This window comes from Ornithorhynchus anatinus, chromosome 5 (assembly GCF_004115215.2).
Source record: "Ornithorhynchus anatinus isolate Pmale09 chromosome 5, mOrnAna1.pri.v4, whole genome shotgun sequence".
Lineage (NCBI taxonomy): Eukaryota > Metazoa > Chordata > Mammalia > Monotremata > Ornithorhynchidae > Ornithorhynchus > Ornithorhynchus anatinus.
The window spans coordinates 46,698,626-46,723,318 of NC_041732.1; the positions used below are offsets into that span (position 1 = coordinate 46,698,626).

The 24,693-nt window shown below is 46.2% G+C and overlaps 1 protein-coding gene across 3 annotated transcripts in view; it reads left to right on the forward strand.

Moving 5' to 3' along the window:
* Positions 1–24,693, forward strand: part of ADPGK (ADP dependent glucokinase) — a 159,483-nt gene that overhangs the window by 93,704 nt on the left and 41,086 nt on the right. For 2 of the 3 annotated variants that reach the window (XM_029065761.2, XM_029065760.2), the window contains exons 2-3: positions 11,823–11,942; positions 17,941–18,021. Coding sequence is in view for 2 of the 3 variants with exons in the window: in XM_029065760.2 (XP_028921593.1) it covers positions 17,951–18,021 (71 nt within the window). In the remaining variant the exon portion in view is untranslated. Of the gene's footprint in view, positions 1–11,822; positions 11,943–16,887; positions 16,903–17,940; positions 18,022–24,693 lie in introns of those variants that run through there. The other variant, XM_039912026.1, reaches the window with a different exon arrangement.

Consider the following 24,693-nt stretch of genomic DNA (forward strand, 5'->3'; position numbering starts at 1 on the left):
TGCCTCCATAAACCCAGATGATTCTATTATGCTCCACCTTCATCTCCAAAAGTTGTTCTAGGAGAACCACCAAGCTCCAATGACAGATTTGAGTCTATAAGCCCTGCTGAACCAAACAATCAGTCAATCAATAACCACAGGCTGAGGCCCAGCCCAGTCACAAATGCTGCACCGGGCCCCGCACACCTTGGTGCTCACGACAACCGTTTTCTCCCAAGAGAGGAGGCGGCAGGGCTGGAAGCAGGCCCTGAAATGGAGAGAACTCTAGAAATAATTACCTGGAGGACCCTCTTGGGAGTGGACTGGCCCACTGCATCCCTGGGTGGACCCTTGCCCCAGTCCAGGGGTCAGCGCATCCGGCCCAGGGCGGCTGCAGTGACGGCTGTTCTTCCGGCAGCCGAATATGAGGATGTGAATGTAAGTGATGTTGGGGTGGGGATGGCACAGGAGTACCTAAGTGCTTATGGAATGGGAATAAGTGCACGGATGAGACAGTAGGCAGGGAAAATAGGCCTGGCGGGGGCGTTGGGAAAGATCTCATGCATTTAGTGCTGCTGAGACTGCGTGTGTAAAATGCCCAGTACAACTCCTCAATTTAGAGAAAACTGCAGGTGGTGTTGCTATGTTTTGCGGGGTTAGGGTTCAGAGACCAACGGGCAACTGAGCAACAGAGCAGGAGCAGGCCAAACATGTAGACAACAGGCTATGGCTTTGTAAAGCTGATATATCCATGTATCCGTAAGAAAGCATCCGTGTAAATATTAGAAGCCAGACTGACAGTCCCTGCCCCAGGGTAAGGCAAGGAGTGTCAAACTGGGCAAGGACATTACCTAAAGCCGAAATAATAGAAATATAAATTGATAGCTGACGAATCCTACTTCGGTATGAAATTCTTAGACCAAGAACGGAGTAGCCTATAATGCAGCCCAGGTCATGTGCAGTAGTCTCCTCCTGTGCGGACATCTTAACCTATAATGAGAAATGGTGCAATCTTAACCTTCTAAAGAGAAGTGGTGCATGCTTTTCAAGCAGGCGCACTATTCAATTGTATTTTTTAAGTGCTTACTACATGCAGAGCACTGTACTAAACTCTTGAGAAAGCACAATATTCTATAAGCACCCAAGTCAGCCTAGCTATAGGAGGGCCATAATTAACTCCTTCTAGCTCATCTTAGTAGCATCAGGTCTGCCATCACACTCTTAAATTCTAGATCAGCAGAGGGTGTCCTCTAGGACTCCTTCCCTAATGCCTTTCACTCTGGCTGAGACAAACACTTTCACTTCCTCAGGTGTCTTAAAAGCTAAATGCAATCAACACAGCCTTGTCTGAAATTTACAGGGCACATATCCCAGGAGGGCAGAGGTAGAAAGTAGTACTCACATTTAATGGAAACTGAGGTGTTTCTCGCACTAGGTGCCTGATGGGCCCCAGGAATTCACAACATTGGCCCATGGGGTTCGCAAAAGAAGTGGGCAGCTTCTTAACTCTGGTCCCAATTTTCACTGATTGTGTTCCTTGACTTCTGAGGTCCTGGGTTAGAAAGAGTTAAATCCTTTTCTTGTAGATTGTTCCCTGACGGAGGTAAGATGAGTGAATTTCCAGGGGGAAAGTCCTGGTACAAGGTTATCTGAAAGCCTTTGCAAAAGAAAATAAAGCACAGAGCCTCCATGCTAGTTTGTGTTTCCGTTCTGGTTCAGTGAAGAACCTGGAGAGCCTTAACTCCTCATGAGTGGGGAATGTGTCTACCAACTCTGTCATAATTTGCTCTCCCAAGCACTTAGTACAGTGCTCAGCAGTGCTCAGTGCTCAACGTAGTAGGTTCTCAATCAATTTGTTAGGTTTATTGATTAAGAAGGGAATCCAGTCTACCGAACTCCCTTGGTTCTGGTCTTATTTCAGGATCCTCCCAGCATCCTGCTGGATTTGGAATTTTTCCTCCATCGTCCCTTTTCAGGATCAGACTACCTTCCAAACCCAGTTTATACTCGAAATCAGTGTCCTGAACTCCTACAAGCTAGATTCCTATTTCCTCTGACTCAGGAGACACTATAGGGTTTCCCCTAAATTCTGTCTGAGCTTCTTCAGGAAATGTGGAAAGTTCACAGATTCCCTTTGCTCTCCTGAGGTGGCATTCCAGTCATTTCATCCCCAAGTCATCTTCAACTCTCCTCTCTATTTCCTCTCTGGGCCTCCCAGTCTTTGCCCTTCCTTTAAGTCCCACATCCTGCTACTTTCTTCATCTTCTCTCTCCAAATCCCTTTTCTAATAATAATAATGTTGGTATTTGTTAAGCGCTTACTATGTGCCGAGCACTGTTCTAAGCGCTGGGGTAGACATAGGGGAATCAGGTTGTCCCACGTGGGGCCCCATTTTACAGATGAGGGAACTGAGGCACCGAGAAGTTAAGTGAATTGCCCAAAGTCACACAGCTGACAAGTGGCCGAGCCGGGATTTGAACCCATGACCTCTGACTCCAAAGCCCGGGCTTTTTCCACTGAGCCACGCTGATTCTCTCTATCCCTACTTCTCTCCTATCTTTCAGTCCCCCTCCATTTTTCATTCATTCATTCAATCGTATTTATTGAGCACTTACTGGGTGCAGAGCACTGTACTAAGCACTTGGAATGTACAATTCATCAACAGAGACAATCCGTGCCCCACAACGGGCTCACAGTCTCAAAGAGGGAGACAGACAACAAAACAAGTATCAGGCATCAGTACTATCAAGATAAATGGAATCATAGATATATAGACATTAATAAAATAGAGTAATAATAATATATACAAATATTCACAAGTACTGAGGGGAGTGGAAGGGGGTAGAGCAGAGGGAGGGAGTAGGGGGAATGGGGAAGGGAGGAGGGGCTGAGGGAAAGGAAGGGCTCAGTCTGGGAAGGTCTCCTGGAGGAGGTGAGCTCTCAGTAGGGCTTTGAAGAGGGGAAGAGAGTTAGCTTGGTGGATGTGAGGAGAGAGAGCATTCCAGTTCAGTGGTAGGACGTGGGCCAGGCCAGAACAAGGCCCAGTGAGGAGGTTGATGGCAGAGGAGCAGAGTTTACAGGGTGGGCTGTAGAAGGAGAGAAGGGAGGTTAGGTAGGAGGGGGCAAGGTGATGGTGAGCTTTGAAGCCTCCATCACTTTTGTTTCATGCAAAGGTTGATAGGCAACCAGTTCTTCCCCATCTTCCTGATTTTTTCCTCCACCACACTTCACTATGCCAGGCACCTATACCTTCTTCATATTGTGAGCTGGGGCATCTTCGGGCTGGACTTGCTTAATCCCTGAGCTACCCTAAGTCCCACACTCCTCTGCCTCTGGACCAGACCCCCAATTCTTCCACCTCTAAGCTACACTATTCTGCTTCCTCGGAGTCACCCAAAGCCTGGGTGGCCTGGAAATAATCTGAGTTATTTATCTTATTATGTATTCTTCCCTAGCATTTAGTACTGTGATTTGCCCAAAGGCAGTCAAAAAATACCATTGAATGAATGAATGAATGAATACTCACCCTACAGCCTCTAAGCACACTGAACTGTGCCGAGCTTTTTATTTTACCCTGCTCCCTCTGAGTCCCTCTAGGCTGCTCGGGACTCTATACCCTCTTTCTGAGCCACTCTAGGCTGTGCTGGACTCTATACATTCCTTCCTCTGAGCCAGTTTAGGTTGTGTTGACCTCTATACCCTTCCCCATGTGAACCAATCTATGCCGAGCTGGACTGTATACCGTCCTCTCTCTGAGCCACTCTAGGATGTATTGGATTCTTTTCCCTCCTCTCTCTGAGGCACTCTAGGCTGTCTTGGACTCTGAAGTTTCTGTTCTACTCTAGACTGTGTTGGAGTGTTCCCCTAAAGAGGCTGGGCAGGCCCGAGGGCCCGTAATGCCCTAGACTTCCTAGTGAGGGCCCCAGGCTTCCCCCCAACCCCCCAGCCCCTTAAGGTACAGCATCCTCACTGGAATGTAGGGCCTCCGGCAACTACTGTCCTACAGCTGTGATCCAGAGAGAAGGCCATGGGTTGTGGCTTGCGTTCAGGCCACCCACTTACCGTACTAGCTTCAGGCCCTTAGGGATCCATCTGAATGCCTATTGGATTAGTCTGATTCTGTGCTTGACCCATCAAGAGGCCCTGGTCATCTCTACAGAGAAATACTGTGACCTACAAGCCAAGAAAGAGCCCACCAAAAATGCCAGACCACTGGTGAAGCAAAGCACCACCAAATCAAACCATCAGCTACCAGGGAAGCTTGGGTGGCTCCCAAGGTCGGGGAAAGGGGAGATGGTAACCAAACCAAATTTCAATGTCTTCCATCATCCCAAGAACACACGACTTCTCCTTTGCTCCACCATGTCCTTCCTGCTCTGCTGAAGTTATATCTAATCAAGGCACTTGGCACTGTAGAGGTAATAATGATGGTATTTGTTAAGCGCTTACTGTGTGCCAAGTAATGTACTAAGTGCTGGGGTGAAGCAAATCAGCAAATCAGGCTGGACATAGTCCCTGTCCCACATAGAGCTCACAGTTTCAATCCCCATTTTACAGATGAGGTAACTGAGGTACAGAGAGGTGAAGTGACTTGCCCAAGTTCACAGCAGACATGTGGTAGGGCCGGGATTAGAACCCATATCCTTCTGAATTCCAGGCCCATGCTCTGTCCACTATTCCATAAGACAGGAGGCCAGTTGGCTGGGGACATATCCACTTTACTCAATGTGTAAAGCAAACCTTTCTGGAAAAAAAAAAACCACAAAAAGTCACTGAGTAGGGAAACAGGATCAAATATTAGTGAGGTAAGAAAAGAAGAGATCTTGGGACACAGGAGAGTAGTCTGGTCTTGGGAAACAGCGCTAGTCAGGAGGCAGGGCTCTACTCTATCTGCTAGTGATCTGCTGTTTGACCTTGGGCAAATGCTTCCATATCCTCCGATTTGTAAAACAACGATAATAATTCTGTCTACGGGATGACAATTGGAGAAGTAGCATGGCCTACTGGAAAGAGCATGAGCCTGGGAGTCAGAGGACATGGGTTTGAATCTCAACTCCCCCGCCTTGCCCACTGCTTAACTTTGGGGAAGTTATTTCATTTCTCTGTGCCTCAGTTTCCTCACCTGTAAAATGGGGCTTAAATACCTGATCTCATTCCTACTTTGAATGTGAGCCCCAAGGGATGGGAGTGTACTTAACCTGATTATCTTGTCTCTACCCCAGGGCTTAGTAGTGCTTAGCATATAGCACTTAGCAAACACCATTATTATTATCATCATCATCATCATTATCAATTGTATTTATTGAGCACGTAGCATGCAGAGCACTGTACTAAGTACTTGCGAGAATGCAACAAGACAGAGTCAGTAGACACGTCCCCTGCCCTCAGTGAGCTTACCGTCTAGAAGGGAATTATTATTGTTATAATTGCAAAGGGCTTTAAGGTGTTCAAGTGAAGAGCTACGCATATCTAGACTATTATTGTAGGTGCTGTATTAAAAACCATTTCCATTGATCTTGTGCCCAGATGTACACTTTAATTAGCAGAAATTACCTCCTTGCTTTTGGCTTAGATATTCCAGTGCAAAAAGGATGGCATATTGGAATATCAGTCCTGCTTCTTCTAGGAGGTTTCCACCACTCAATGAAAACAGACCCCTTCCCAGATGCTGTGGACTGCTGACTAAATACTTAATTAGGGAACCGTTACGGCTCAGATTATTTATCCTGTGGGGTTGCTGCCTTTCTTGGGATCAGTGCATCTAACTGAGTACAAGAATGACTTAAGCAACTTTCAGTGAACACACTGATGCGGGGGTGCTTTCAAACAGACTGCTTAAGGTGGATAATGGGCTAGTTTAATTTTCTAAACAACTGTCTGTACTCCCTACATTATGACCCCATGCTCAGCAATGGACCAGAAGAGGGGAGCGGGACTAGAAAACTCTAGATTTGTAACTGTCAGGTGTGAATTTCTTGCAGATCACTGCGATACTGCATCACCCTTCAAATCCGAATCTAGAAATTGGTCACTCTGGCCTTAATGTTCTCCCACAGAGAGTGATGGTGGTATCTCAGTGGTTTTATCTAATAGCATTCTTCCTGATTACTGATTCTTCATTATGAACAAAGTTTCCATTTGATAGTTTTTTAGTAGTACTTAAGTGCTCACTATGGATCAAACACTGTTCTAAATGCTGGGATAGATACAAGTCAATTAAGTTGGACACAGTCCCTGTCCCGGCCTAAATAGGAGGGAGAAGAGGAGAACTGAGGCACAGAGAAGTTGTGACTTGCCCAAGGCCAAAATCATTCCAAGGCTAATTTAATGATTGAGAACCAAAGGAGCGGGCATAGATTGGTCAACTAGATGAGGATGCTTAACCTCCCCCAAATCTCAGGTCAAAGTTCTGAAATCTTCAGTCCTTTTCCAGCCTAGAGGGGGATGATAATTGTGGTATTTGTTAAGCACTTACTATATGCAAAGTACTGTTCTGACAACTAGAGTATTTACAAGATAATCAGGTCCCACATGGGGCTCACATTCTAAGTATGAAGGAGAACAGGTTTTGAATCCCAATTTTATAGATGAAGGAATTGAGGAACTGGGAAGTTAACTGACTTCCCCACCGTGGTCATCCAGCAGATAAGTGGTGGAGGCAGGATTAGAACCCAGGGCCACAGACTTGCAGTCCTATGCTCTTTCCTCTAGGCCACACTGCTTCCTAGTTGAACTATAAGATGCCCTCCATGCCTTCAGAGGTTTATTTAACCCACTCAGAACTAAATCTTTGACACTGAGCAAAAACCCTTCAACAAATCATTAATAAACTAAATTTGTTCCTCGGAAGATTTTACAATTCAGAATAGAAATTCCTATCTGGAGGCCTCAGTCCCTAGGAACCCTCTGGGACGTAGTTTCTCCCATAAATTTACCAATATTGAGTTGCTGAGAAGGTCAGAAGTTTATCCTTAGACATGAGAAAATATCTGTGCATCTAAAATTTTGGAATCTGAGACTCTCCATTCCCGTTTGCCAGGGACTGTGGAAAGGCTCCGACCCGCAAGCTGTAGTAAGTGCCTGTCCCTGCCCTCCACAAATCGATCAATTTATCTCTCAGATGCCTCCTCAACACAAGCCATGTTTTCTGGTTCCTCACGAGGGATCCAGCAGGATACTATGAAGAAAGCAAACGAAACCTTCTGATCCACCAGTCACTTATGGAGAACTCTGACTCCTGGTCTTGGATGTCCATCACCTACCTGTGGGGTAACTATCCCCCTACCCAAATACCCACCATCCATTACCCACCCTCTTCACTTCCTTTGGGAAGTAGCCTCTACTCTTCTCTTCTGGGTGGGATCTACTGCTCCCAAAGGAAACCGAGCCAAGCGGACCTTCCAAGGAAGCCACCTAGTCACTGACCTATCTACCCAGTGGAGACCAGGAATAGTCACTGATACTGAGAAATGAATGTTCCCTGGAGAGAAGCCGTCCAGTCCCCTGGAACAAGGCTATTTGTCTTGGGCTTGGTTTCCCTCCCCACCAATTTGCCTCAAGCCCCAGTGTAATATTTCATCATTGGAGACATTGTCTCCAGTGTGTGCAGAGTGGGTGGCTTTGTTATTGATCTTCCGCACACCAGGGAAAGGTTCTCCGTATAGCACTCTGTGCGGGATTCAATTATTATTATAAATTATTCTGACGAAATGGCTTTCCTTAGCACTCCAAACACAAAGGGAGACTGTGGATTGGCTGAAAGTGATGTCACCTCCGTATTCATAAACCCCGGCGAAATGCACAGATACCACTTTTCACCTTATTTTTTTAAAAGCCTATCATTTCCATGTGCTAATAACAGTATGCCCTGACAGGCAGTATGTGTTTCCACGGAGGGCAGGCACTCCTTGGGTAGCGTATCAAAGTACAGGCATTTTTTATCCTTAAGCTTCAGGCTCTGTGGTGATCCCAGAAATGCCCCGCTATGATGTTCTGAAGCTCCCACTCCCCACAACCTGAAACCTATAGTCAAGGGACGGAGAAGAATTGAGAATTTGTGGTAGGAAAATGTCTTGTCCCTGGCACTAGTCTGCAGGCCCCAAGGCTGCGAATCTAGAGAACGATTCCTGCTAAGGAAAGGGCACGAACTACCCGTGGTAGATATGCAGAGAATCTGCCCCGTCTCTGATCCGCAGCCCCAGAGGTAGGTTCAGGGGAGATAATGCACCGCAAGTCAGGGATATCGGAGAACAGAATCTGGCCCCTGAATCGCTAACGAGCAGGCAGACCAGGCAGACGGAGGATGGATTGAAGTCTATCTCCTGGTTGCTGTTTGCTCCGTCCATTATGCATGCGACTCTTGGTGTCCATTTCACTTGGTCAGCTGGGACAAGTCTGCGAGCTTCCTCTGCTTGTCTGTGACAACCCACTGGCATGGAAAGACCCGGGGAATTGTCCTCCCGAGAAAGTCCTCTTCAGATCAATAAGGATCTGGGGACCTTTAATGAAATTATCCTCTTAGAGGATGCTATGAACTGAGTAATCATATCAGGGATGGAAATGTCTCTCTGACTGCTAAGTCAAGAGCTGTATGCTCTGCATCCTAGATAACTGATTGCTCCAGCGTGCTTACCTAGATGAGATAGTAATAATGATATTTGGAATCACAGAGGGCCCTTTATCTAGGAGGATGTATGCATTTACCCATGCTACCCAGTGGCTAGTTATGAACCCATTTTACAGGTAAGAGAAACTGAGGTTAAATGTGTCCAAGTCACTTGGAACAAATGACTGTAAAAGCTGAGAGAGCCTGACTTCAAAGGACTAGATTTTTTAGAATCCATTATTCTCTCTCCTTCATGCTTTCCCTTCCCTAGAGCTCCAGAAGGTAGTTGATACCCAGTTGTTGTTTTTGTTAAGCGCTTACTATGTGCCAGACCCTGTTCTAAGCACTGGGGTGACTACAATGTAATCAGATTGGACACAGTCCAGTCCCACACAGGGCTCACCCTCTTAATCCCCATTCTAGAGCTAGGGTAACTGAGGCACAGTGAAGTGAAGTGACTTGCCCAAGGTCACAGCAGACAAGTGGCAGAGCTGGGATCAGAATCCAGCTCTTTCAGACCCCCAGGTCTGTGCTCTATCCATTAGACCATGCTGCTTCAGATCCCGGGCCACTAGCCCCTCCTCTGAAGTAAACTAGATTGAGATGATTTCTGAGGATTCTTGTGGTCTCCGAAACATTAATAATAATAATAATGTTGGTATTTGTAAAGCGTTTACTATGTGCAGAGCACTGTTCTAAGCGCTGGGGTAGATACAGGATAATCAGGTTGTCCCACATGAGGCTCACAGTCTTCATCCCCATTTTCCAGATGAGGTAACTGAGGCACAGAGAAGTGAGGCAGCTCAGGAGGGCAATGACGCTGAATAGAGGAAACCTGAACCCAAGGGGCACAGGTTGCAGGGTGCTGAGCTGGTAAGAAGGCATTATAAAATGGGACACTTCACCCCGAAACTGTTTTCTTAGCTCATGTGGTAATCATCTCTCCCCAGATGATCCAAGATTTATCAGATTTGCTTGAGCAGGGGAGATGGCTGTTCGAATCAATCAGTGGTATTCACTGAGTGTTTCCTGGGGGCAGAGCACTGTACTGAGTACTTAAGAAAGTATGGTACAATAGAGTTGGTAGACCCTACCCACAATTAGCTTACTGTAAGCGAAGTTTAATCAGAGCTGTGAATGGGAGTATATATACACCAGGGGTTTTGGAGGAGGCAGTCAATCGATCATATTTATTGAGCGGTTACTGGGTGCAGAGCACTGTACTAAGCTCTTGGGTGAGTACAATATAACAGTTGGTAGACACGTTCCCTGCCCACAACAAATTTACAGTCTAGAGGCAACTGGTCGGAAGTGCGTTGTTTTGGAATACAGATATTTCTGTGAATTTGGGGTTTGAGCTGAAATACAGTGTCCTCACTGGAGGCAGTGAGGGGGTCGGAAGGTGACAAACTAGGTAACTTCAGCAATCTGGAATCAACAAATAGGCACTCATTTCATATGTCTCATCAGAATGCTGATCCTGAGAGATCCTTGCCAGACCAAAGTGACTGCCTGCCCCACACCACCCCCAGCCCACAAAGACGCATTTCTCCCTCTGCAAAGCAGGAAAAGGACGGTGACCCAAGTTGTGGAATCGTGAAGATTAAAAGGAACTGAACAAATTGGTCATGTTTGCTCCCTGCTTTGAGATCTTCGGTCTGTGGAGTGAATAAGTGCAGAATGTCATTATTAGAGGAAGTGCTCAGGTTGGGCTGTCGCTGCCAGTGAGACATATGAAATGAGCTCCCAGTGGCTGCCCAGATAATGGAGCACTTAGGAGAGGGGAAGACATATAAGCATTAAATAAACCTCATCAACAGATAATCAACCTATATTATATGTTACTCAGCAGTGCCCCCCTTCCTCTCTCTCTCCCCCGACATAAAGCAATAAATTCTCCAAGGAGAGTTAAATTAGCCATAATGACAGCTTGTGTGCAAAAAGACCCTGTCTCAGACCTCGCAGGTGGGACAGGGAGCAAATCTGTGAATAAGACACTTTTCAACTCCCAAGAGAATGACTGAATTGTAATCTCAGTTTGAATGAAGGACAGTGACCCTCAAGGAGGGAATAAATGGATCCTGGGTTGGAAAATACACATGCAATCTCTCTCTCTCTCTCTCTCTCTCTCTCTCTCTCTCTGTGTCACACACACACACACACACACACACACACACTCTCCCTCCTCCTCTTCCCCTCCCCCCCTCACTTCTTTCCCTCCCTTTTTCCTCACCCCAACCCCCTCACCAAACAGGAGCTGCTAAGAAGGACAACACACTCTCCCTCCCTCCCTTTCTTTATTCCTCCCTCCCTGTCTCCCTTTCTGTTCTCTTTCCCTTCCTCCTTTGGGAGCAGGAGAGAGCCTCCTGGCAGTAGATTAAGGAAAAGCCAAAAGGCAGAAGCGAATCCCTGTGGGGATCCCTGAGTCTGCCAGGTATTCCTGTTTAGAAATGGGAGGGAGGAGATGGGAACGTGGGAGGGCGGACGAGAAAGTGTAGAGAAAGAGGAAATGGAAAGAATCTCTGAAATGATAAAGCTCTTTGAAAAATCCATGCTTTTTGGGAAAGGAGATTCCTATTAACAGAGATGCAGGGAGATAGTAGTAGGTGTGGTGTGTGCTGATGTCGCTTCTCAGCTGCATCCTGTAACCCAAGGCCTTGGCTTGGGAGACAGTCATTTTGAAGCCTGCACCCCCTTTTCTGGGATCAGCGGTCTGTTTCCATGGAAACAGGAGCAGCCCCAGCAGCTCACGGCTCTCGGTGGCGATGCGCACCTCCGCGGCTAAGACGGCGAGCCTTTTCCTCAGCAGTCCCCACAGGTTTGAAGAGCAAACACCTCTGTTTTAGGCCCAGGGAGGATTGTGAACCCCCATGTGGCACATGGAGCATGTCCAACCTGATTATTTTGTACCTACCCCAGTACCTGGCACATAGGAAGTGCTTAACAAACACCATTAATAAAAAAAGAGGATGTAAGAATTCTAACAGCCCCATCTTGGCGGCTGGGAAGAGGCCGTCTTTAATCACAGGGACGCTGGAACCTGAGTCCCCAAACTCTGCAGAATGCTGATCCTTGGAGATCCTTGCCAGGCCAAAGTGACTGCCTGCCCCACGCCACTCCCAGCCCACAGTGGCTCATTGTTTATCCCGAGCTGATTATGCATCAAGTCAGAACCCCCCATGCTGATGGTTGAACAAGTCAATTGTTTCTGCTGCTTGATTTCTGACTCTCTTTTCAGGAATCGCCCCTGAAGAATTTGATGTGATTCCTCCATTCCCCCGTTCCCTGACTTCAGGGTTTGTTTTACTCACTACATTGTCCTCTATCCATGGGAGAGTCGGTTCTTGCAACAGATCTGGTAAGATAATGGTTTGTTCAATCTCAATCTCTCTCTCTCTCTCCCTTTTTCCCCCCTTCTCCCTCCTCCCACCCTCCCCCGCCCCCCCAAGTGGGAAGAAGGCAAACGAAAGTGCACAGCACCCCCTAGTGGTTCGGGCCACATTTCAGCCCCCCCCCCCCCAAAAGGGATGGAGATTACTTCGTTTATATTTTATAAAATACGAACCCTCAAGACAGTTTGCTGCTTGAGCCCAGATCGCATTATAAGTAGCTGACCAAGGACTTTGCCAGTCTGTCAGCCCATCCCCACCACCTGGGGAAACAGATGGGCCTTGTATTCTCAAAATGCCGCAAGGTAACAGTGGCTCCAGTATACACATTGGCTGCCCCGGAGATGGAGATATTCACGAGGACAAACACCCCGGCTGCCAATTGAATGGGGCCTGGTCCACTCCTCCCCATATTCTGCCCAGTCCCAAAAGTCAGAACCCCAGAACTCTTGCTTGACTCCCCCTCGTTTTGGAGAAATCTGGTGGCGTGGTAGGTGTCACGCCCAAGGGCGAAGTGGTGAACCGTACGTGTTTTCGACTCCTCTAGTCCACGCCATCCCACAGAGGTGAGTTTATGCAGTTCTCAGAATAGAGCAGATTCACAGTTTCCCCAGAATTAAACAAGTCAAACTGCAGGAAGCCAGATTTTGCTGAAAGTTTCACTGACAGCCAGTTTTATTTGAGTTCCTCTTGGCAACTCCCCTGGTACAGTGGCCTGATTCTCACTAGCAAGGCCTCTCCTTTGGGGCCTCAAAGCCTCCAGTCTCCTTCCCTCCAGCATTAAAACCATACAGCTTTGCACAAGCAAGGCCCTGAGGGGTCGGGCGGTTATCCTGCTCTCACAGGGGAGATAAGACAACCCCAGAGAACTCACCTTATCCCACCCTGATCTTCAGAAGGGGACCAGGCTAGGATGTACACTGTAGAGTTGCTGCTCCTTGAAAGTAACAGAAGGATCACTAGCTCTGCTCTGTGGGGACAGGGCAGGAGGGGAAGGGGAAGGTATGCTCTGGCAGCTCTCTGGCCTTGTGGATGGTTGATTTCTATGAAAAATTTCTAGTAAACAGGAAATGAGGTAGAGGACTGAGGAGGCAATAGGGAAAATGGTTCCTATATTTGAAAATATGACCCTTTTAATGTCTGAAATACTTAGAAAGATTCAATCACATGTATTGAGCTCTTACTTTGTGCTAAGCACTATACAAAGTGCTTGAAGATACTAGTTTGTGGAAAACATCAAACGATGTGGATGGAGACAGGAGAGGTGACCAGAGAACCAGTCCAGGACACCTTTGGTGAAGGGAATTGGGAGAGGCCAGGGCCAGGGAGAGACCAGCCCACGCACAACCCAAATCTACCTCTCCTCTCTCAAATTCCCCTAAGGGGATTCTCTCCCTGGCCCACCTCCCTTTTCTGGATGTTCTTCCTGGGTCCATATGTTCATTCAATAATATTTATTGAGCGTTTACTATGTGCAGAGCACTGTACTAAGCGCTTGGAATGTACAATTTGGCAACATGCCATATTGTACTTTCCCAAGCTCTTAGTACAGTGTTCTGCACACAGCAAGTGCTCAATAAATATGATTGGCTGATTGGGCCCCCTCCTCCTCTTCTGGCTTGTAAACTATCAGTTCCACTAAGACATTTCACATTGTTTAATCCAGAAAGAGCAGCTTTTAACCCTTATAAAATGTCATGGAGTCAATTCTGCTTTGATCCTTCCCCGCATCGCGGGCTGCCAGAGAAAAGTTTCCCAATCCCCTCTAGAGAAGAGTGTGTCCTGGAATATGCCTTGGAGCCTACTTACCAGTCAGGGGAGCACAGTTTCTCTGGCCTTGTGTGCTCTGGGGCATTTCCATTTGGCCTCTCTAGGTTATTGCTTATTTGAACTCTTCCAGCACAGAAGCTCCTGTGTCTGTATTTTGGAGTCTTGGGACAGCAGCTGTCTGAACAAGCCACAGGCAACTTGTTTTGGAAGATCATTTTAAATGAGGTTGGTCACGCTAGGGCAGAACATTGATGTTCAACATATAGACTTGGAGAATTTTGAGAGTGATACGATCTAGTTATTAATATTCCCCTCATCGGGGTGTCTTCAAGAAGTTGGCAGGTGGCTGTTGTTTATCGACTCCCTTTGCTTGGCTCCTAAGTGTGGATGAAAGCCATTAGGTGTCATCTTTGATGACAAGTGAAAATGAGTTTGGTAGCTCCTGCTTTACAAAGCCAGTGAACGTGATGGAAGAGGATGGGAGAACCTACATCCCACTCACAAGTAACTGAAGGGACAACTGTGAGTGGGATGCAGAGTCCAGGGGGCCGGAGGTCCCTGCGCCCAGAATTTGGGGATATCAGTAGAAATGAAGCAGCATTAAATCAGTAGAATTGAAGAAGAATTCAATTATCCTGTGAACTTTACTTTGGATATATATATATATACACCCCTGCCAGTACATACCCAGACATTCATAGATACACTAATTGGACAAGGACTTTTTTTTCCCCTGTATGAATAGACTGCCTCAAGTTCCTTTGCACAAAACCTAATGCATTCATAGCAATCTGTCTGGGCATATGAATTGGTCTCGTATGACCCCAGCCTAGGCTTAATGAATTCTGGAATCACTTTTAAAAAACAACAATCTCCAGAACTTTTCATCGCTATATAAACGCCTCCACCCCTGGTTCAGACTCTTGTCGTATCCCAGCTAGACTACTCTGCCAGTCTCTACACTGGTCTCCCTGTGTCCAGCGACTCCTTTCTCCAGTCTCTACTGCACATAATTGTTCAGATCATTTTTCCAAAACGCCATTCTGCATAGATCACCTCCTCCTCAGAATCCTTGAATGATCATCCATTCATCTTGGCATCGAATAGAAACCCCTGACCATGGACTTATAGGCACTTCCATCAACTCCCTCCCCCTTTACCTGTCCACTCCCTTGCCCAGAACTCCACATTTAGCACTCCCCATTCCTCTCAACCTCACTCTCTCACTGGGCCTCATTCTTTATTCTGGTCCATTCAACTCCTGGCTCATGCCCTTCCTCCTGCCTGGGATTCCCCCCACCTTCAGATCTACCAGATCACATCCCCCTCCATCTTCAAAAACCCTTCTGAAATCCCACTTCCTCCAGAAGGCTTTTCCTGATTAATTTTTCTTTTTGGTGGGTCCCATCCTCCCTACTGTCTTCTCAGCACTTTTGCAGTTTCTAGTTCTCATTGTACTGTTGTATTTTTTTAATGATATTCATTCAGCACTTACTATGTGCCAGGCACTGTATTAAGCTCTGGAGTAGATACAAGCTAAACAGGTTGGACACAGTTCACCTCCCACCTGGGGCTCACAGTCTTTATCCCCATTTCAGCTGAGGTAACTAAGTCACAGAGAAGTAAAGTGATTTGCCCAAGGTCACATTTGACGCATACTATTAATTGATAAATAGGTCATATGCAAATACATTGATGGGGAAAGTTGACAGGTTGAATCAGAGTTATGAACCTAACTGCGTTTAGCGATCTATGGTGACATGAGGAGGGGAGCCAGTGTGACCAAAGGCCTGGATTAGGAGACCTGCGATCTGTCTAGTTCCAGTTCTGCCATTGGACTGCTGTATGACTAGGGCAAGTCATTTCACCTCTCTGGGCCTCAGTTTCCTCACCTGTAAAGTAAGGATAATAATACCTGCCTCCCCCTACTTCTCAAGAACGTTATGAGAACAAGTTGAGATTAGAAATTTTAAAGCACTTTGGAAGACTGTGAATGGTATATAAATCTATCTTTAAATTTCTTTTATTGACTGATAAAGTAGATCACTGATCCACTTTTCTGCTATGTGACCTTGGGCAAGTCACTTGACTTCTCTGTGCCTCTGTTACCTCATCTGTAAAATGGGGATTAAGACTGTGAGCCCCATGTGGGACACAGATCGTGTCTGACCTGATTACCTTATATCTACCCCAGAGCTTAGAACAGTGCCTGGCACATAGTAAGTGCTTAACAAATCCCATTTAAAAAAAAAATTGAGGCCCTGAGCTTCAATACTGAAAAATATGGACAAGGCTCCTAGTCAGTACTGACCAACCACCGTACTGACCAACCACCGTCTTTACCGTGTAATGCCTATAGCTCCTGCTTATTGAGGAACACTAATTTGCTGAGGAGCACTGTGGCCTAATGGAAAGCGCCCTGGAAGTCAGAGGGCCTGGGTTCTAATCCTGACTCTGCCGCTTGTCTGCGGTGTGACCTTGGGCAAGTCACTTCACTTCTCTGCTTCAGTGACCACATCTGTAAAATGGAGACTAAGACTGTGAGCCCCATCTGGGACAGGGACTGTGTCCAACCTGATTGTCTTGTATCTACCCCAGTGCTTAGTACATTGCCTGGTATGTAGTAAGTACTTAACAGCGATCATTAAAAAACAAGCAAATAAGCAATCTCCACTTGACATTGAAGGGAGAGAAAAAAGATGAAGCAGGAAAGCTTATCCACAAGCTTAGGTCTAACCCCTAAAAGTTAAGGATGGGATCGCATCCTTCCTGTCCTATGCCAAGAACTGGTTCCGCCCCAAATAGACAAAAGAAAAGCAAATTCAGTCCATAGATTGTTTCTTTTCCAAGCTTGGCACAGTTCCCGGATACAACACATCTCCAGTCTGAAACCAAGGACTTAGAGGGACAAATAAGCAATAGGTTTAAGGGCACTTAGATCATCTCAAGTCCAGAGGAACAAAAGATAACAAGATGCTACCCGTGAGGTGAGTCTGCTATTTAAAAAAACCTCCGCTCTGGATCTGAAAATATTTCCTCTTTCCCTCTCAACCTCCTTCCCAATTGCTGGCAAGGTTCTGAATCCTCAATCCTTCCAGGGTTTGGGAGTAACCAGGCCAAATCGACTGAGAGAAAGCAAGCCTTATCCTCGCTCCCCTGGTAAGCCATTTTTTGAGTTCAACTCCAAGGTCAGCTCTCCCCCAAAACAAGCTACTTTGATTTTCCAGGCTTCTGCCACTTTGGTTGTGACTGCTGTTACCCTCTAGTTGTGTTTTAATCCTGGTTCATCTTGCCTCACAGGGCGAAGAGCCAAGAACCCAGAACAGGGCAGTCCAAGTTTCTTTAATAATTGGCCATGTGACCAGAAATCCATATGTATATGGCCCGCATGGCTTTTTTTATTATTATGTTTATTGATAGCAATGAGGTATAGCCCGTTAGCTATTCAAATATATGGACTTTTAAGGAGTAATTTTAAAAGTTTATAAAAGAATTTAGTCATCTTTTTTAGCACGGAAGGAGACAGTTACAAGCCTAGTGCTAGCCATTGATCAGTTCCCTCAAGTCGATGAGAACAGTGGTATTTATGAGACCGAACTGTTCTCCAAATATGTCTAATGTGTGCAGGGCATATCTTAATTCAGACTGGCCTAGTAGGCCACGCGTGCACACTAATTAAGTTGAACAAAACAAGGGGGGATGATCTCAGGCAGACACCATAGTCAGGTGGGCCACGTTTGATCTGAGGGGGCCACATGTTGGCTGTCCCTGGCCTAGAGAGCCCTCTTCCCAAGGAGTGGGGGGCTTTGGAGCCAAGATGTCACCTTCTCCAGTGGCAACAATCAGACAACATTTAGATGGGTTCTTCAGTGCCCCTGGAGCTACTCATGGCAGCTTCCTAGGGACATACTTATAGAGGGAGCGTTTTTTGTTTTGTTTTTTATTGGTATTTGCTAAGCGCTTACTATGTACCAGGCTCTGTACTAAACAGTGGAGCAGTTATAAGCTAATCAGGTTGGACATAGTCCCTGTCCTCACATGGGGCTCACAGTATTAATTCCCATTTTCCAGATGAGGTAACTGAAGCATAGAGAAGTGAAGTGTTTTGCCCAAGGATTACACAGCAGATGGTGGCAGAACTGGGATTATGTCCATGCTCTAATCACTAAGCTACACTGATTCTCGGTTGTTCTTCAGATCGAAGCTGATGCCTCTGCTGATGAGACTGCAATCTTTCTTGGGCTTAACAGCTGCTTTCCAAATGCAAAAAGTTTTCAGGTATGTAAAACAACCTCATTTTTTTTTAAATAATGTTTGTTAAGTGCTTATTATATGCCAGGTATTGTACTAAGCACTGGGGTAGATACAAGATAATTAGGTTGGACACAGTTTCTGTCATACCTAATAATAATAGTAATAATATTGGTATTTTTTAAGCACTTACAATGTGCCAAGCACTGTTCTAAGCACTAGGGTAGATACAAGGTAATAATAATAATAATAATAATAATAATGTTGGTATTTGTTAAGCGCTTACTATGTGCCGAGCACTGTTCTAAGCGCTGGGGTAGACACAGGGGAATCAGGTTGTCCCACGTGGGGCTCCCAGTCTTAATCCCCATTTTACAGATGAGAGAACTGAGGCACAGAGAAGTTAAGTGACTTGCCCACAGTCACACAGCTGACAAGTGGCAGAGCTGGGATTCGAACTCATGAGCCCTGACTCCAAAGCCCATGCTCCTTCCACTGAGCCACGCTGCTTCTCCGAGGTAATCAGGGTGTCCCACATGGGGCTCACAGTCTTCACCCCCATTTTACAGATGAGGTAACTGAGGCACAGAGAAGTGAAGGGACTTGCCCCAGGTCACACAGCTGACAAGTGGCAAGGGCAGGATTGGAATCCATCACCTCTGACTCCCAAGCCTGGGCTCTTTCCACTAAGCCACGCTGCTTCACAATCCTAATCCCCATTTTATAGATGAGGTAATTGAGGCACAAAAAAGTTAAATGTCTTACCCAGAGTCACACAATGGACAAGTGGCAGTGTCAAAATTAGAACCCAAGTTCTTTGACTCCCAGGCCCATGCTCTATCCGCTAGGCCATGCGGATTCTCTGCATTTTTTTAATCTTAAAAATGATAGGAAGTATTGTAACTATGATGAGGTTTTTGTTCTCAATTTTTGAGGGACCTCTAAGTAAAGAATCCCTTGAATGCTGAAAATCCAGTGTTTCTATTCTATGACCACATGTTGTCCCCCGATATCCCTACCAGCTGCCTCTCAGTGCCTTACCAGTGGGTACATGGAGACCTGGAGAGTGTGGATAACTCAGCACAGACCATCACCACTACTGCAAAAGTGGTGAGATATACTTTTTCTCTCTCATCTACTGTTGTCTGAGCAATGCTTACTCGAATAGCGAGAGGCCAGAAAGGATTCATTGCTCGTGGCTCAGTGGAAAGAGCATGGGCTTTGGAGTCAGAGGTCATGAGTTCGAATCCCAGCTCTGCCACTTGTCAGCTGTGTGACTGTGGGAAAGTCACTTAACTTCTCTGTGCCCCAGTTACCTCATCTGTAAAATGGGGATTAAGACTGTGAGCCCCACGTAGGACAACCTGATTCCCCTGTGTCTACCCCAGCGCTTAGAACAGTGCTCGGCACATAGTAAGCGCTTAACAAATACCAACATTATTATTATTATTATATTTTTGTTGACCTAGTCGGTAAGTGTGTGAGAGATTCTTTCTCAATGACACTTGCATTGTTGGATCTAATCTCACCGTTAGAAGCAACAGTTTTTAACTGGAGTATTTGATGATGATAATAATAATAGTATTAAGCATTTACTATGTGCTGAGTTCTGTATTGAAGACTGGGGTAGATACAAGCTAATGAGGTGAAACATAGCTCCCGTCCCACATCAGGCTCCCCATCTTCGGGGAAAGAGAGCAGAAATTTAATCCCCGTTTTACAGATGAAGTCATTGAGGCACAGAGAAGTTAAGTGACTTACCCTAGGTCACACTGCAGGCAAGTGGCAGAGTCAGGATTAGAACCCAGGTCTTCTGAGTCCCGGACCCATGTTCCTTCCACTAGGCCACTATGCATAGTTAAATCTGGTGTATACTATTGGTTCTGATTTAAATATACATCTATCATTGTTAACCCAGTATTAATTAGGTGCCTGCTGTGTGCAGAACACTCTACTAAGCACTTGAACACAAAGAAGTAAAAATCCTGCCTGCCTGGATTTTACCTGCTCATGGGGAGACAAGTATCATAAATTGACAAATGGACAATAGGTAATCAAAGAATCAATTATAAAAAATAAAACCCCGGTGGATAGATCAATCGATAACTGATAACCCGATAAATGCTAGAGTCCTGAAGTGGCTGGTCGCGTGACTGGGAAGGTGAGGCAATGTAGAAGGAACTTTTGAAAGAATACAAATCTTCCTCTCCCCACCTTCACTCATTTGTTGGCTTCCAGTTGGGAGTGGTAGTTGGAACTTTGCAGTGCTACCGAAGGAGACTGAGAATGATCAGTCAGAGAGATAAGGTGAGAACCAGGAGAGGACAGAGTCAGTGAAGGTAAGGTTGGATAACGTTTCCAGGAGAAGGGGATGGGCCACAGTGTCGAAGGCAGCTGAGAGGTCGAGGAGGATTAGGATGGAGTAGAGGCCGTTGGATTTGGTGTGAAGGAGATCACTGGGGACCTTTGAGAGGGGAGTTTCTGTGGAGTGAAGGAGGTGGAAATCAGATTGGAGGGAGTCAAGGAGAGAATTTGAGAGGAGAGGAATTTGAGACAGCAGGTGAAGGCAATTTGCTCAAGGAGTTTGGAGAGGAAAGGTAAGAGGGAGATGGGGCGACAACTGGAGGGGGCCATGGGGTCAAGAGAGTGCTTTTTTAGGATAGGGGAAACATGGGCATGTTTGAAAGCAGTGGAGAAGAAGCTACTGGAGAGCAAATGGTTGAAGATGGCTGTTAGGGAGGGAAGAAGGGAGGGGCCAAGGGTTTTGATAAAGTATGCAAGTGGAGGAGGTGGCTTTTGAGAGGAGGCAGGAGTTCTCCTCTAAAGACTCTGTTGGGAAGGATGAGAGAGTTGGAGGGGCCTGGAACAATGAGGAACTGAGGAAAAGCAGGGGAGATTTTAGGGAGCTCATGCCTGATGGTGTCAATTTTCTTAGTAAAGCAGGTAGCCAGGTTTCTGGGGGCAAGGGATGAGGGAGGTAGGGGGACAGGGAGTCTGACGAGGGAGTTAAATGTCTTGAACAACTGGCGAGGCATGATGGGCATGGGTGTCAATAAGGGTGGAGAAATAATTTTGCCAGGCAGAAGAGATGGCAGAGTTAAAACACACAGGGATAAACTTGAAGTGGACGAAGTCAGCCTGATATTTAGCCAGCCTGGGTCCAGAGTCATTTCTAATGAGGGGTATGTGGTTGGCCCACCTTAGTGAGAATTTTCAGTTTTTTCCAGTATATTTCCAGTTATTTCCAAAAATAACAATGGCAATGGTGGTATTTGTTAAGCACTTACTATGTGAGCTTATGTGGGCAGGGAATGAGTCTGTTGTTGTATTGTACTCTTCCAAGCGGTTAGTACAGTGCTTTGCACACCATAAGCTCTTAAGAAATACAATTGAATGAATGTGCCTGGCACCGTACTAAGTGTTGGGATCGATGCCAGCAGGACTTGACCCACATGGGGCTCACGGTCTTAATCCCCAGTTGACGGATTAACTAAGTAACTAAGGCACAGAGAAATGCAATGACTTGCCCAAGGTCACACAGCAGACAAGTGGCAGAGCCGGGATTAGACTCCAGGCCCATTCTCTATCCACCAGGTATTTTCCCCATGATATTGGCAGCACCTTGTATGTGCTCCCAACTGTGTTTCCTCAGGATGTCACCAGTCCCAAGAGATATCCTCCATTCCCATCTCAGGAATTTGTCTGTCAATCAGTAAATAGATCAAAGATATTTATTGAGTACTTACTGTGTGTAGAGCACTGTACTATATGCTTGGGACAGTACAATACAACAGAGTTGGTAAACACAATCCCAGCCCCCAAGGAGTTAACAACCAACAGGAGGATACAGACATTAAAATAGATTAGGGATAGGGGAAATAGAAGAGTATAGGAATATATACATAAGTGCTATGCTCACTGTGGGCGGGGAATGGGTCTGATATATTGTTATATTGCACTCTCCCAAGTGCTTAGTACACAGTAAGCGCTCAATAAATAAGATTGACTGACTGTGGGGCTCGGGTGAGTATCGAGGTGCTTGAAGAGTACAGAGCCAAATACATAGTTGACACGGGGGGTGGGAGAGAGGGGAAATAAAAGACTCAGTCTGGGAAGACTTCTTGGAGGAGATGTGATTTTAGGAGGGCTTTGAAGGCGGGGAGAGTGGTGGTCTGTTGGATACGAAAGGGGAATGAGGCCCAAGGGAGTACATGGACAGAAGGTTGCTGACAGGATGCTTAGTGGAAAGAGCAAGGGTTTGGGAATCGGGTTGTGGGTTCTAATCCCGGCTCCTCCACTTGTCTGCCGTGTGACTTTGGGCAAATCACTTAAGTTCTCTTTGCGTCAGTTACCTCATCTGTAAAATGGGGATTAAGTCTGTGAGCCCCACGTGGGACAAGCTGATAACCTTGTATCTATTCCAGTGCTTGGCACATAGTAAGTGCCTAACAAATACCATCATCATTATTATTACAAGACTGCAGTCTAGAGGATATTGAGGTACAGAGAGCAGGTTGGCATTAGAGGAGCAGAGTGTGTGGGTTGGATTACCGTAGGAAATCAGCAAAGTATGGTAGGAGGAAAGTGAGCTGATTGAGTGCCTTAAAACTGATGGTAAGAAGCTTCTGTTTAATGCAGAGATGGAAGGGCAAGCCTAGCCTGGCTCGGGCGAGAGAAGATACCACAAGGTCCTGCTTGTGGGTAATTTGAGGAAAAGTGTCAGGCTGGAGGCAGCGCTCTCCTTCCAGGAAGTGACATCAGGGAGAAACCTAGCCTACCATATCCTGGGCTATGCCTGCATCTCGAATCAGTCCAGACCTCAGGGTGGTCAGTCTGTCTCCCTAATTCCCACAAAAATGATAGCGCTTTTTAATTGCGGGGTGGGTTGATGATCTGTAGAGAGCTCCCGCTGCTACAACTGCTAAGGAAAAAGTCCCTGGAAAACAAAAGTTAGTATTGGAATCCCTGAATGCTCATGATGCTATTGGGTGCCACTATCATTAGCATGGCTAATTATTACGTTCCTGGGAGAGGGTTATAAATAAACAGTGGATCCCAGGTTGATTCCCGATTGTGTTGAACAAATGGCTTTAGCAGACAAGTCTGACAGTCACAGAACATCTAACTGCCTTTGAAACCTTCCCTTCTTCTCCTCCATTTCTCCTTCCTCCTCTTCCTCCTCCTCTATGTAAATGGCTAACGCAGTGCTGAAACAGATGGGCCATGAATTTATCACTTGTATTGGTGTGTGTGTGGAGCTGCTAAGTTCGGTCTTGAAGCCCAAATACAACAGGCGACGTGCTTAGGTGACATTAAATTCAGCTATAAAAGGGAGCTGGTCAGATGAGAAATGGGAAGCAGCGTGGCTCAGTGGAAAGAGCACGGGCTTTGGAGTCAGGGCTCATGAGTTCGAATCCCAGCTCTGCCACTTGTCGGCTGTGTGACTGTGGGCAAGTCACTTAACTTCTCTGTGCCTCAGTTCCCTCATCTGTAAAATGGGGATTAAGACTGTGAGCCTCACGTGGGACAACCTGATTCCCCTATGTCTACCCCAGCGCTTAGAACAGTGCTCGGCACATAGTAAGCGCTTAACAAATACCAACATTATTAAATGGGGTGGACAGAAGGTTAGTTCTTGTAAGAAAGATGACAAATGCATCTCGCAGAGTGGCTCAGTGGAAAGAGCCTGGGCTTGGGAGTCAGAGGTTGTGGGTTCTAATCTCGGCTCCGCCACTTGTCTGCTGTGTGACCCTGGGCAAGTCACTTCACTTCTCTGGGCCTCAGTTTCCTCATCTGTAAAATGGGGATTAAGACTGTGAGCCCCATGTTGGACAACCTGATCACCTTGTATCCCCCCAGCGCTTAGAACAGCGCTTGGCACATAGTAAGCGCTTAACAAATGCCATCGTTAGTATTATTGTATCTACCCCAGTGCTTAGTACAGTGCTTGGAACATAGTAAGTGTCGAACAAAAAACACATTATTATTATTTTTGTTGCTATATCTTTGATCGATATTCTGTGTCACTGCTCCCACTCTTAAGCTGATTTGCTTTGATTCCCTCTTATGTATGTAAGACTGCAAGCTCGCTATGAGCAGGGAATGCGTCTGTTACATTATACTCTCCCAAGCATGTAGTACAGTGTTCTGCACACAGTAAGCGCTCAGTAAATACGATTGAATGAAATCTGCTATTTAAATGTAGCCACTTCCCACCTCTGGGCAGATCTCACTGGATTTTGCTGTTCTAGGCCAGTCCTTGCCTGGTCTGCTGGCCTGCAGTGGGATTTCAAAAACAGAAGAAGACTACTCCAGGCAGACTACTCCAGGAGGCCAGGGCAGTGAAGTCCGGGGGCCTGGTGATCTACACCCAATCATTTCCTAGCCCTTCCTGACTCTTCCAGGTCTGTTTTCAAGGGGGCCAGTGGCACCAAGAAAGTAATCACAATGAGAAACAGCTTGGCCTAATGGATAGAGCCTAGGAGTCAAAACGATCTGGGTTCTAATCCCAGATCTGCCACTTGTCTGCTGGGTGACCTTGAGCAAGTCATTTCACTTCTCTGTACCTCATTTACCTCATCTATAAAATGAGGATTAAGTCTGTGAGCCCCATCTGGGACATAGATTGTGTCCAACCTGAGTAGCTTCTATCTACCCAAATGCTTAGTACAGTATGTGGCACATTGTAACCACTTACCA